The sequence below is a fragment of the Gambusia affinis genome, linkage group LG24 (assembly GCF_019740435.1).
Source record: "Gambusia affinis linkage group LG24, SWU_Gaff_1.0, whole genome shotgun sequence".
NCBI lineage: Eukaryota > Metazoa > Chordata > Actinopteri > Cyprinodontiformes > Poeciliidae > Gambusia > Gambusia affinis.
In genome coordinates this window covers 8402006-8415677 of record NC_057891.1, presented here as the reverse complement: position 1 = coordinate 8415677, position 13672 = coordinate 8402006, and the positions used below count along the sequence as shown (strand labels likewise).

Sequence of the window (13672 nt, the reverse complement as noted above, 5' to 3'; positions counted from 1 at the left end):
TGAGTGTATAGAAGTGTTTGTGAGTGCATCGGTCAGTGACAACGAAATGGTTTCTGATCTCTCTAGACATTTCTCCTAGTATTCCCAAAGCCGTGGGTGAGATTTTTTTTTTCCCCTTCTCGAAAATAGCTTTGCACTGCTGACCTTTATATCGAACAAGACTTCCGTGTTAAAAAAAAAATTAAATAATGACCTGGTATCAGTCTATTCCCATCACGTTAGTGGTTCTCGCAGGTCCTGACAGCCTTGGAGGGGTGAGCCTGGTCATGCGCCTACACTTCACAGAATCAGAAAAGAAGTACATATTGTACATGTTTGAATGTTTTTATTATTTTACTGTAAATTTAGCAGCCTACCTGCCGATATCCTCTGCAGCTGCTACACAATTTAAATCAATATTTACAACCAGTGTGTCAGTCACCAAAATCCTGTAGTTGATGGTCACACAGAGGTCATCCAGTGAGACCTGCCAACGCTCAGATTTGCTCAGATCTATCGACGTTTGGAGATTTCTGCAAGGCATGAGAGTAATTTCAAGCAGTGTTAAAGACAGGGTTTGCTTCCGTTTTCATTTGGCTTTCATATGACATATGGTGAAATTGGGGCTGAGCAATAAATCAATAACAATATTTTTCAAATTTCAACATTAAATCAGAAACAATTTTACTTTTGAAATCGTACCGCCTTCTGTTATTTCTATCACTTGAGCTTAAGAGAAAGAACTTTTGTAAATTAATTGGCAATAATCGTTTTAAATCTTTAAAAATTACTAATAGCACTTTTATTAAATTAACCAAGTAGTCTTCTTCTGTGGTAAAAGATTAAACACTACTGTTGCACTCTGTTTTGTTAATCCTCTGAAGATAAAAACAAAAACTGAGTGCACTTTCTTTTTGCGCATCATGACACAAATATCTGTTTCTAAAGTAACAAATGTGTACAAGGCAAAAAAAATCAAATGGTTATTGTTTAACACACAACAATGAAGCAAAAATGAAAAAGAACGGCATAAATTAAAGCTTTTCTGAACAACATTCAGCAGGAAATATTGCAATTTTTTGTTTTTTGCACGACTTCATCAGTTCACTGTGGAGTGATGTTGGTAATTTTCCATAACCCATGGGCTCAAATCACAAAATTATACATGATTGATGTCACCATGGTCAACATTTTGGCTTATTTCTGCAGCACAATAAAAACTGATTGACGTAATATAAAATTGAAAAAAGGCAATGACAAACCAAGTCACGTTGTTATGGCCTTGCTGCAAAGAGACATGACTGAGGGATGAAGAATAACCCAGCAGTCTTTGTATCCTTTCACCGTTCCCAATTTTATCCAGTTTGAAAGACACAGCTGGTTCAATTCTCTGCGACTCATTCAAACCGCGATTTTCTGTTGTTCGTCCTTCCAGCTGGGTTTGAAGGTGAGACAGGGAAGGAAAAAAAAACAGAGAATGTCTCTGTGTATGTTGTCAAGCCTAAAACAGACAGATGACATTTACTGGCATTTCCGGCAGCAGGTGTGTTTGAGAGAATCTTATCAAAAGGGTGAATTCTTGTCGCTCTTTTTTGTGAATTGCTATTGTTTCTGACTGCTGGTACCTGGACCTGGGTTTTGATGTAAAACATAGCGGCTACAATACACAACATGCCAGCTTTAGCATGCAATTTCTGCAGGTTGGGAAATGATTCACTGTGTCCAAGACCTTCACCTCCCTTGTTTACTGTTTGCTTTAACAAGAGTCTGGAGGATAGTTCTGCATAAAAAAGGAAAATGCTTCTACATTTGTTGAATTATGATTAGGCTTATTGGAGCTGCGGATTGTAATTAAGTCAGGTGCTTTTGCAACATAAAGAAAAAAGAGTAGGTGATAATATCCAGCTTAGTGTTTTGTTGCTTCGTAAAAGGCTTTGCAGATATTTCTGAAGCTGAACAGTGAAGGATTTTATGATTATGACGTTGACCTCTTCATGTGGCCCTGGAGTTCATACCATTATTTATTTATTTATTCAGTCCTTGTGTAAAAAATACACTCCAGGCCCAACGAGAGACCTTGGCGCTCTCAGACATTACAATATACTGGGCTTCTATGGCTTCTATGTCACACTTACATAATTTAGATCAAAGAAATTGTAATATCAGACGAAGAAAACACGAGGAAATACAAAATGTCTTCTCAAATGTTGATATATATATATATATATAAAGCTGAAGAGAACCTGTCTGACAACAGGAAGTTGGCTAACACTGTGATCACACTGCATGTGATTTTCCAAATGTGATTTTTTGGCCAATATGTGATAAAAGCTGAGTTTCTCAGGGCACACTAAACAACCCAATTCCAATCTTTTCACCCAAAAAAATACGATCTGTGTCACTTCCATATGTGGAATTAAATCGGATACATGTCAGATAGATTTCAAATGTCTGCAGTCACTTTTTATCTGATTTTTGCGTAATTGAAGTGAGACATGCATCATAATTCTGCACCAGCAGAAGCCAGATCGGACATAATGGCTGCAAAAAAAATCATAATTATGAACTTATGAAAGAAGCTTATTCCACTGAAGCGCATCACTCTTGGTTCCAACTACACATCCAAATGGACTTCTCTACAGAAATTTCAGTCAGTGCTCCACTAAAGGCTGTTGCTATTATCGACACCGATTATCGATGATGTGAATCCAAAATGAAAAACCAAAAGCCAGAGCAGAATTTTTGAATCTCCATCTTTCTGCTTTCAAACTCTCAGACAGGTGGCCTTACTTCAAATCAGCTGGATTTCTTGATGTTTCAACAGAGTTACCTTCTTTTTCTCTCTCTCTCGCTTCTGTATTATCTCGACTCCTCCACACTGCTTGACAGCTTTGCTCTGATGTTCCCTCTTTTGAATTTCAAGCAAGCCTCACACTCATACAATTCAGCCCTGGCTTATACGTCTCATCTATCATCTGCCTCAGCCACTCCTCTGTCGGTTAGATAAAGCGGAGTTTGGGCGCACCAAGACTGTGTTGTGTTCACCTGGAAACCAAGTAAGCAAAAGCAGAAAGAAAAAAATTAGTTAAATATCCCTTACAAGATCTCATTGTGGAGTCAGCCTCCTGAAATTGTGTTTTGGGAGATATCTCAGGGTGGTCAGCCAAGCAGATAGGCGGCGAGTGGTGCAGGGGGTTTCTCAGAAGTTCCAGCCTAGCTGCCATCGCCCTCTGATCTAAGTATTTTCAGTTGTAAAAGGAGTCCGCATGACAGCAGAGCCGCTCATCAACACTCTGTGGAGAAACATGACGCTGCAGGCTTGGGCTGGAAGCTGTCAGACTCGGCTCACACCCACCACATTCTCTCTGTTCATGGCTACAGAGACTTACAGTCTTCTGCTACGGGGAGGATCTCTTCAGGAATCTCACCCATCGTTAGTTCAAGTCAGGCCTGACAAATTTGGGGTGTTGAATAATTTTTTTAGTCCCGTCCCCTGTTCTTTTGTGACTGACAGTCCTTTGTCCCACTTTTCGTAGATGTGACAGATTTCTCTCACAGGCCCACAAGTGCTTCTGAAAGCTGGGACGATTAAGGAGCTTAAATGTGCTTTGTATTTTGTTCTGTCTTCAATTATATATATATATATATATATAAGTATAAACTCAGAGATGAAAATAACTGTTAAAATTGATAGTGTGCTGTAAAACACTGTTGATAAATGAGATGATTTCTAGGGTTGCAAATAATGATTATATTTGTAATTGATTATTCTGAGGATTAATCGGATAAAAGAAATGGCACGTTCTGCAGACTATATTAGAAATACATTAAGATATGCACATAAACTAATAATTACATTTATTTTCAAAGTCATAAATCTACATTTCATTGCTAATAATGGAACAACACAGCCTTCCTTTAGTGAACACTTGATTATTTGCAGCAAAGGATGCATCTGCAGCTAAAAAATACTTTGAACATGTGAAAAGTTCAGCCCTTTCTGCTGGACTTATCAATGCAGCATTGAGCTGATCTGTTGATTATTTTTTAGATTAATTGATTAATGATTGGACAGCAAAAGGGGATTATTAGGAGATTTTATTTTACAGAATTTAAACCACATGAAGCTAAAACTATGAGTTTGGGGACTTCAAGGGTTGGAAATATTTACAGACAATGGCTATTTTATTTTAAATGCCAAATGCTTATAAGTTTTTAACAACAACTTTTGGTGTCATTACTCCTCTATATGTGTTGCTATAAGCATTTGGTAAATATTGGGTAATAGACTGTAAAAGAAAGGATTACAACACTTTCTTTGTTCATATATTCCCAACACAACACAGCTAATCTGATGAACTCATGAGATGCAGAAAGTAATGAAAATAGTGAAACCTTCCACAACCCATCAAATAGGATTACAGTTGGTTACCATGGAGACTGAATATAGGCTGCAGGGGAGACACTGCTGTTCCTCTGCTAAGTGCTATTTCATCATTACGTCTGAAGGAGTGTACTACTTTATCAATTTCTGCTGAATGAGACAAACATAATTATGTTTCATTCTACATTTTTTAGCATAGATGACATAAAGTACAAAACATACTTCCCCTCGAAAAGATCATCTGTAAGAGCGCTAAAGTGTAAAAATATGTCCAAAAATAAATCTCTCTCCAAACATCAGTCAGATGTCAATGCTATTAAATTCACAGCCCATCGATACCAAAACTTAACACACTTAGTTAAGTTGTTATTTACTGCAGCAGACCAAAGTACTGAGTGAAGTAACAGCTGATCTGAATCTCCACAGCAGACATGGCTTTAGGCAACTGTGATTTCAGTCACCGACTTTGGCATTTGTGCTGCATTCAAACTTTAAAGATATTTATTCAGCCCGGATGGTCAGACGGATTGATAGACGTGTTAAAGGACGGGCCGAGAATCGTTTATTTGCGCCCTCGTATTCATTCGCATGCCCAGAACTTCTCCCATCAGTCATGAGGTCTGATGGGAGAAGCTGTCTGCGAGCTGGAAATGCCACCGTCTCTTTTACTGACAGACAGCAAAAACAGAAGGAGAGCCAGATCGCCAGGCAGAGGGATGTGGGAGGAAACAGGTGGGTTTATTTGTTTATGCTTGGCCGTCTTGCAAGTTTCTAACGGAAATTCTGCTCCGTGTTTTATTATTACTCCCCAACTCCTTCAACGCAAGTTACAGAAATAAAAATTAATCATTCCATTCAGGTTTGTTGGAACATATTTAGAAATTATGGATAATGACCATTATTCACACATTTTTACATTTTATATTTTTGAGATGTAGGATAGGTGCCTGACTTTGGTAGATTTGAGTCAGAAACCATCTCAACAGCTTCAAATGAGAGGTTTTAAAATGTCAATAAGAGCAACAAAACAAGCACAACTTCCCCAACTGCTGCCAGGAAATGTGAAAACACTTTCCTGTCTTAAATGGCTAGAAATGGTTGAATGATGACCGCAACCAAAGGCTGGGAGTCTCAACATGTGATCTATTGTCTGAAGCTGATTCATAAAACTAAAATAATAACAAACGGAAAATGTTTTGTGTAAAGGACCTCAAATTAAAAGTATAATTTTCTTGACCTTGTCCTCAATTACGTTTCACTCCACAGGCAGCTTCCAAGGTCACCTAACCCCAAAAAAACACTTTTTGTTGCGTGGTATTTTTGCTCCAGTCAGGCATTGATCTCTCCATTTGTCTGACTCTCTTCACTCTCTGCTCCAGTCCATTTTTCTCCATTCTGCGCATAGAGGTAGACAAAAATAAAGCCGCCTGTTCTCAGAAATCTCCAAAGGAAGTACTTTCTCTCCCTCGCTCTCAGACCATGAAGCCGTGGCTTCAAAGCCAACCTCTAAAAATGGAGGGATAAAAAGCACTGGATATGGCTGCTACTTGGCGTCGCAGAGTTGTTATTTTTTTTGTTGAATGAATCAACATGCTGAGTTACCTGTTAGTACTTTTGGCCATGCTGTGGCTTTTTCTTTTGCGCCATGCATGCACTTTTGCCTTCATTAGTGTGGAACAAAACCTGTAAAGAACAGGCTGCTCCCAAAGGTCTCTGGTCCATTTTAACTGCATTTCTCCCAAAAGACACGACACTGGGATGGTTTCTTATTCTGTCGTCAAATGCAAAGACGATGACTCTTCCAGATGAGACGATTTTTATTCTAAGGCATTTTTTAAAATACAGGGATAATTTTTGGTCTAATTCACAATTTTGTGCTGCTTTGTGTTGGTCTATAAAAGGAAATTTCTCTCTATGAAAAAGTATTGCTATTTTAAGTAGCACTGACTTCTTGCTCTTCAGCGCGGAACATAAATTTATGCATTCGTCATAAATGATCAACAAAGGAGTCTGAAATTCCATTTTTACTTACTAAATTGGGAGAACGCCACCCACTCTCAGATGCAGTGTACCCGCTTCAATCATGACTACATTAAAATGCTAAATTAAAACAAACAACCCAGCAGGAAAAGCCCTTGTTTGCCCTTCCCTAAGCTGTGAAGACTCCAGACAAACTGGCCTGGGTCTGAACCTGACCTCTACTCGTTCAGTCGTCTGCAATCTGCAACAATTACAGCCGAGTCTCAAAAGGCAGAGCCACTCAGCAGGTCTCCCAGCAAGCTGGTGACATTTACCCGCCAAAGGTCTTAGGCTTGTGGGGAAAAAAAAAAAAAGATTAGTGAATGCTGCTAAAAGAGGAAATATTACACTCGGATATTTCGGCTGTGCTTATCTTGTCACATAGTGGGAACATATTGCTGGGAGTGTATTCTTGCAATGCGAGTTATTTTAGATGTCAGTTGAGATACCTCAAAGGTTTCCTCACCCCTGGATTGACTCTGCCTCGTCTCAGCTTTCCATAAACGCAGTATGGCAAAACAATAATTAACTCGGCTTTTTACAATATTAAAATATTCACAACGTCAAGGAATTAAAAGCAATTGAAAGCATCGGATCAGTCAAATATTTATCAGTGAACACATACATGTTGTGTTGTATGTGTTATAAGCTCAGATTTCAAGCCCCAATACTTCAGGTTTAATTTATTATTAGAGAGCTAAAAACTGGTGCATGGCTCCATGACAGAAGACGTGACTATACCAAATAATGAATGGATATTGGTGTTTGTCAAATGAGAGTCATTCTGGGGAATCCCATTCATATAAAATGTAATATTTAGGAATTCTGATATTCAAGGCTTCTTCAAAACTTTAATATTAAAGCGACCGAGGTGCCCTTCATGACTTTATAATATCCCACACATTACTTTTCAGTTATATTATCCACAAAGTAAGATATCCAAGCACAAGGCTGGAGTATTTTCATGCTTCAGTAGCTTTAGGAAATATTTCATACTTTGCCTGCATCTACGATGCAAAGTATTCAAACCCCTGAAATCCTAATATTACAACCTCAAATATGTGATTAAGAAAAAGTGGCGCAAACCTGCAAAGTGGAAGGAAATAGATACAAGATTTTATTTTTTTTAAGATAAAAGTTTGAAAGTGTGGCAAGCATTTGTTCTCGAAACCCTTTGGAAACGTCTTTGAGCTTCCTGCCCCTGCTGAACAAAAGCCTTCTCAAAGCATGGTGCAGTCATGTCATAATGTGTTCAGATATCCAGATTTATATCAAATAAAACCTTTAAAATACAGTGAAGGTGGTTGGTGCAACACAGCAAAATATGAACAATATCAAGGCAAAGAAATTGTTAGAAAAGCAATGCATTTATTCTATTTTTCCCCAGAATAAAAACAAAAGAAACATCCATATAAAATTTTAAGCCACATTTTTATGTCCCATATGCCACGGCTGTATTAGTCAGCAATAATTTGCTCGAGTGCTAACCTGCTTTTATCAGCTGTGCCACACATTTCACTGTTCAATTTTCGTTTGAATCAAGAAGCAGCGCCGATTCCTAGCACACCTGACTCAGACATGGAGACAAGTGTGATTTTCAGAATCAGAGGAGAGAGAAGCAACAGCTGGAGGTTGCTGAACTCAGCTGAAGAAGAATGCTTCCACTCAGGTGGCAGCAGCTTTTTTTCTCTTCAGTGAAAAAAAAAAGCTTTTATGTCAGATTTCTTCTCCAATTTGTCTGTCAGTACTAATCTCTGTGAAAATGTGTGCCACACATAAAATGGTCTGTGAGATGCAGTGTGCACACAGGGGCTGTTTACTTCGTGTTTTTTTACTCTGGTATGTTGCCTCTCAAGTTCTTGCTTACTACCTTTTAAGATTTCGCTCTAGTAGAAGACTTTATTCAGTTTGCAGACAGGAAGGGGACAGAAACAGAAAAAGGAAAGGTTCTGAGATTGGGTCAAACTCTAATGAATCACTTCTTCAAAATGATGCTTAGCGCTGCTGATTTTCGAGTAAAATCTTTTTACACATCTGTTGTTCATTATGCTGATAGATATCACTTTTTTGGAGATGTGAACAAGTCTTGCATAAGAAAAAAACTGTCAAGGAATCAGATTTCTCAGCTTCCCTACTCCAGAGAGTTGTGAAGAAGGTTCCAGCCAAACATACAGAAAAGGGGAGGAACGTCAGCTTCATCTCATGGCAACAAGTTTCCAAAGTTTACATCTGTCCTTAGATTAAGGCGATGCTTCAAAAACTTTGGAGCGGTCAAGCTCCACACGATGCGGCGCATGAAGTGACGGTGACTACTGGGAAAACCTCCCCATGACTCACAGCTTTACAAGTCCTTATGTAAGTCAGGATTTGGAGACAAATCCTAATCTTGGGAAGTGGATGTGCAAACTGCAGACACCTAAAGCAGAACTGCATCAACGTGGGTGAAATGTTTACTTTTGTTGACTTCAGATCCATATTTGCTTGTCAGAACCTAATCGATTACAATTTGCCAAAAGAAATTACAGCGGTCCTTTCTTCCATATGGGGCAGTAATTTTCTCTTACTATCTGTTCCCATTCAATTCCTCGCTGTTTTTTTTCAGTCCGCTGCTCTTCATTTGCATGACAGTTGAGAACAATATTGCCAAAGCAGTGAGACAAAAGCTGCCTGTCTCTGATTTTGTTCTCATTTCTCTCTTTCAGTGCTTCTCAGATAATGAGATGAGTTGCTGTCATGAAAGGACCCGCCGTCCAGGCTGAAATCTGGAACAGATCCGTTCTCGAGAACTAAATAATGCAAAGAACTGATGCCAGTGGAAAAATTGTGCTAATTAAAACTTGTATTAATCAATTTTCCTATCGTCGGCTATGCCTTATTTCAAATAAGTCATTTAAATTGAGCTGATTAGATTCTCAGATACCAAAATGGCACGAAATCAAATTCAGAGCATTCAACGTTTGTCAAGCTTAAGTGAACGCAAAAAAACGAGATTACATGCTATGGAAAAGGGGTGCAGCATTTTCAAACTGCTCTGCTTGAAAATAACATTTGGCACCAAATCCAACCCAACCATGAAACCGGGCTCAAAAGGTTTAAGAAAGTTTAAAAGGTCACCATGCAGGGAAATGTCATGCATAGCTTTAGGTTAGAGCAAGCTGAAAACATATTGACATGCTGTCAGCCTTTCAAGTCATGTCGGTCTCCATTTTGGTGCTGAGCTGGAAAAAAGGCACCTACTGCTCTGCAAAGTTGAGCTTTTGTCTTGTAAAAAGTGGAAGAAATGTCAATCTTCAGGGGGAATTCATAAAATCAGAAACCAGAGCTTACAAACAAGGAGCAGCATCAGTTTGTATTAAAAACACGCAAATCCCATTAAGTAAAATATGTACGTTTTTATCGGCCTCTTTCAAATAAGCAGGGAGCATCCATCAAGGATTTAGGACGCATTGAAATGTTTGTAGGAGGGGAAAAGACAAGGCTGCCTTCAGTAGTCTGAGTTTTAGTCTCAGCGGAGAAAACATCATTAACTTTAAAGAACATTTAAATTCCCACACAATGTTTTAAACATTCACCGTCATTACATGAGACAATCTCCTGAGCAGAATGAGGTCATTTTGTGTTTCTTAATAATCCAGTGTTCAGTAGATGTACCAGTTTTGGTTGGATTTTACTTTAATAGTTAAAAAATACATTCAAGCTGAAAAATCAATTCAGTTTTCCTCGATTTTGCTGTGGAAAGTGACTCCAAATTATTCGTGAAAAATGTATCCACTTCTTGAGTTTTTTTCAAATAACATATTCAAAATATTAGAAAGCAAATGCAGCTTGGGAATATGCCAGAAAATGTATATCCTATTTTCTACTGTAACAATATATCTCTTTAAAACAGTTTAGGATGCACTCATAAACTGCATCAATCATGTTCATATTTAGTGTAGATGTGTGAACTATCCATGTCTGTCAGTTAGAGGAACAGCCTTTTGCTTTAAGTCTCTTTAAAGGTTAAAATGGGAAAAATTCTCACTGGTGTGGGCTAAACAGCAGAAAGCCTTTCTAAAGTCATTATTGATTAAAGAAAAATTCATTCCAGCTCCTATTAAAGACTCTCGCATTGCTCTTGAATTGAGGCGGTTTTCATTACTGGTGAGTCTGCTGAAAACAAAATGAAGTGTTGGGAATGAGAGGGGGTGGCGGGGGGTCAGTGCAACATGCGGCCCCTCTTGTTTCTTATTTGTCGACAGTTTGGAGATTCAAGGTTTTTTCCTGACAGCAGCAGCGAGGGACAGGACAGCTTGAAGTGGCCATGAAAACCACCCGTTGTGTGCATGTGCATGCAGGAAAGCGAGAGAGCGTGTGAGTGTCTGTTGTCTTTGATGATAATGAGGCAGACAGAAACCGGCTCTCAAGTGAGCTCTCAGTGCCGCCTCAAACACACTGCTGCAGCCGCCGCGTGCTCACGACGCTGATGTGTGTGTGGGCGTGTTCGCGTTGGGGTTGGTGTGTGCATTTGTGGCAGACAGTAGCTCGAAAGATCCAGAGTCAATACTGTTTTAATGAAATTAATCAAATGGGAAGGAAATGGAAACATTTTATTATTATTGTTATTATTATTGTTACTGTGTGATAACAAAATGTCATTTTGCTTTCTGGGTACAATCTGCTGATTTATTTGCATAAATAAATTGGGATGATCAATGTTCCTGATGAGGAAGGAACAATATTATCACTTTTAGGCTTCGAAATCCTGAGCTTATGGAGTCTAGCTGAAATGATCAACCTGATTAATCTTGGTGAATTGATTATGACTTTAACTGAATAATAGAGACCCTAAAAAAGGTAATTTGCTTCATCTATTTCATTTCAGACAATTTTTTGTGATCATTTCAGAAACTCATAAAACATCGATTGTGGATAATGGGACTCCTAATAAGTTGTGTAAATTTCACTTAAGGTAGCAAATGCATGTGTGAGTGAAGGTTTTATAAGTCGAAATAAATTTCCCTATAATTTTTTCACATCTCATAGTACAGCTACAAAGTTCAACATATTTTATTGAGATTTTATATTATAAATAAACGCTGCACGTGGAAGAAGGTGCTCTGTTGCTTACGTGCAGAAAAATGTGGTGGAAACATCACAGTGTCCTTCGTCAGCAACAGAAAAACATAAGTTTCAGAATTGATGGGATGATTGAGAAGCCATCTAGAAAATGCATAAAATGAGCAACTGAATCTATGCCTAACATCTCTTTGCTCAGTTTAAATTGATCTACTTGACGTTATCTGTGGGGCAATGAATCTACGAGTGCGACTAAGGACATGGTGTAAAATTTTTTCCCAAAATATATGCAGGGACCCTCTGATCTCACTAAGACAGAAACTTATGAGCTTATATTAGGAAAGGTGAAACAAAATGCCCCGAAGTAATAAAGTATCGCAAGACAGACAAATAAGATATATGATGTCGAAAGATTTTAATAAAAAAAAAAAAAAAAAAAAAAAAACGTAATTGAGAGATTCTCCATCATGTTAAAGCTGCAGGTTTTCCACAGCTCCACACATCACTCCCACCCCTTCCTCACTAATTAAACACAGTGCTGCTCTTTAGAGTGCACTTCATTTATATTACATTTACATATGCAAATTTTAATCACATCCACCTAATTACAGTATTTGCTGGTTCACCTGTCATTTAGAAGAGGCCAGGCGTTGCAGTGTGGGTGTGAGGGATGAGTGTTCCTGCCTGTCAAGCTGCCAATCTGTCTCTGTGATAGTGGAGGGACTTCAGACCGCTGGAGCTTCTCTCTCAGCATCTCCGTCTGCAGGCCTTGGATCTGCAACAAGGGGCATGGCCCTGAGGAAATTTGTAGTTTCGATTAAAAATATGTTACTTTGGCGTATTTTATTTGCAAATAAAAGCAACCCGAGTCACGCCGTGCTCTGGAGGCTCGACACACTTGCACGAGAATTTTATTTCAAAAGGCGCCGACTTGCAGATATGACACAAATTACGCACATGGATCCAGCTTTTCCTCGCTCTTTAGTGTTGCATTTTATATCTTCCAAGGTGTGGGCTCAGATTTGAAACAAAATATAAACCTATGGGCCAATTTGGGTAATTAAGAAGGGCTATAAGCCAGCATGATGCTTGGTTTCTGTTTCTGGATATCAAATTGTAGTGAAGCAGCTAAATGCAGTCTGCTGGGCCCACTTCACATGATAACTATTTAAAGGAGACAGATGCACAATGGGATAGGAGTGGTAGCATTAGGAAACTCAATTAAAACTCGTTTTACTGCAGTAACTACGTCTCTATTGACTTCTATTACACCTACTTGACAAAAAATATGTTCTACCTTTACAAGAAACTGACATTATCACCTCCGTTATAAGGCCGCATTTAATTAAATGTCTGAGCCTTGTTAGTTCAACAGCCTAACAGTCGCTTCACATTGTCTGCAGCAACAGTGGCTTATACTACAAACTAGCTATTTACGATATCTCTAATTAAATCTAACTAGTAAATAGAGTTTTAATAAGGTCTTTAAAGCTGATTTGTGAACAGCAAAATTTATGTCAGACTGGTCCAGTCAAAGCCTGCAATTAAATCATATCAGGAGTCAGAAAATCTGATCTGCAGCCACTCAAAAAAATAAAATAAAACGAATAAAGGTGTGCAGCAGAACTTCAGACCCATGTTATTCTCTATTTATGTTGTTAATAATTTTGGGGTCCACCTTAATGATGCGTACCAACTTTATGCCAGTGACACTGTACTTTAATTGTTCCTCATTTGCTTTCCACAGGTTCGAAAGCTTGTGCAATTACCTTTAAAGCAGTTTAGCAATTTGCAGACACTGAAACTAGTTTTTAACTCAGACAAAATCAAATTTTTGCTGTTTTCAAATATCACTCAGCTAACACTTGTCAAAGGTAACTAGCGTTAGCTTCCAATTGTGCAATGAGTAAACAAGCTTTGCTAAGAAGTAAACAAACTTTAGTGTATCTACAGAAAAAAGAAAGCAGATAAAAGAATGAATGCAAGAAAGAAAGAAGCAAGGACACAAGGAAGGGATGGAAAGAGCTCACAGCTTTTAGATAACAGTGCAGAGGTACACAAGTTCTTCCCTACTTTTATTTTCTTTCTCCTCACTGATCGAATACTGACATCAGATTCCATACTTTTCATCACTTTTCCAGGCTGGAACTCTGCTCATCTGTTAAAAAAAAATAATAATAATTATGCGGAATGTAAGTTAAAATCCTCTTGTGACAATCTTACACCAGGAAC

At 38.4% G+C, this 13672-nt stretch overlaps 1 protein-coding gene across 2 annotated transcripts in view; it reads right to left on the bottom strand.

Annotated features, from left to right (window-relative positions):
* LOC122826872 (fibroblast growth factor 14-like) overlaps window positions 1–13672 on the bottom strand; it is a 65645-nt gene that overhangs the window by 395 nt on the left and 51578 nt on the right. For both annotated transcript variants that reach the window (XM_044109214.1, XM_044109215.1), the window contains exons 7-11: window positions 13514–13598; window positions 12067–12235; window positions 2810–3024; window positions 357–512; window positions 194–277 (exon numbers count right to left, since the gene is read on the bottom strand). In XM_044109214.1, coding sequence (XP_043965149.1) covers window positions 13570–13598 — 29 coding nt within the window. In that variant the 3' untranslated portion in view covers window positions 194–277; window positions 357–512; window positions 2810–3024; window positions 12067–12235; window positions 13514–13569. The remainder of the gene's footprint in view (window positions 1–193; window positions 278–356; window positions 513–2809; window positions 3025–12066; window positions 12236–13513; window positions 13599–13672) is intronic.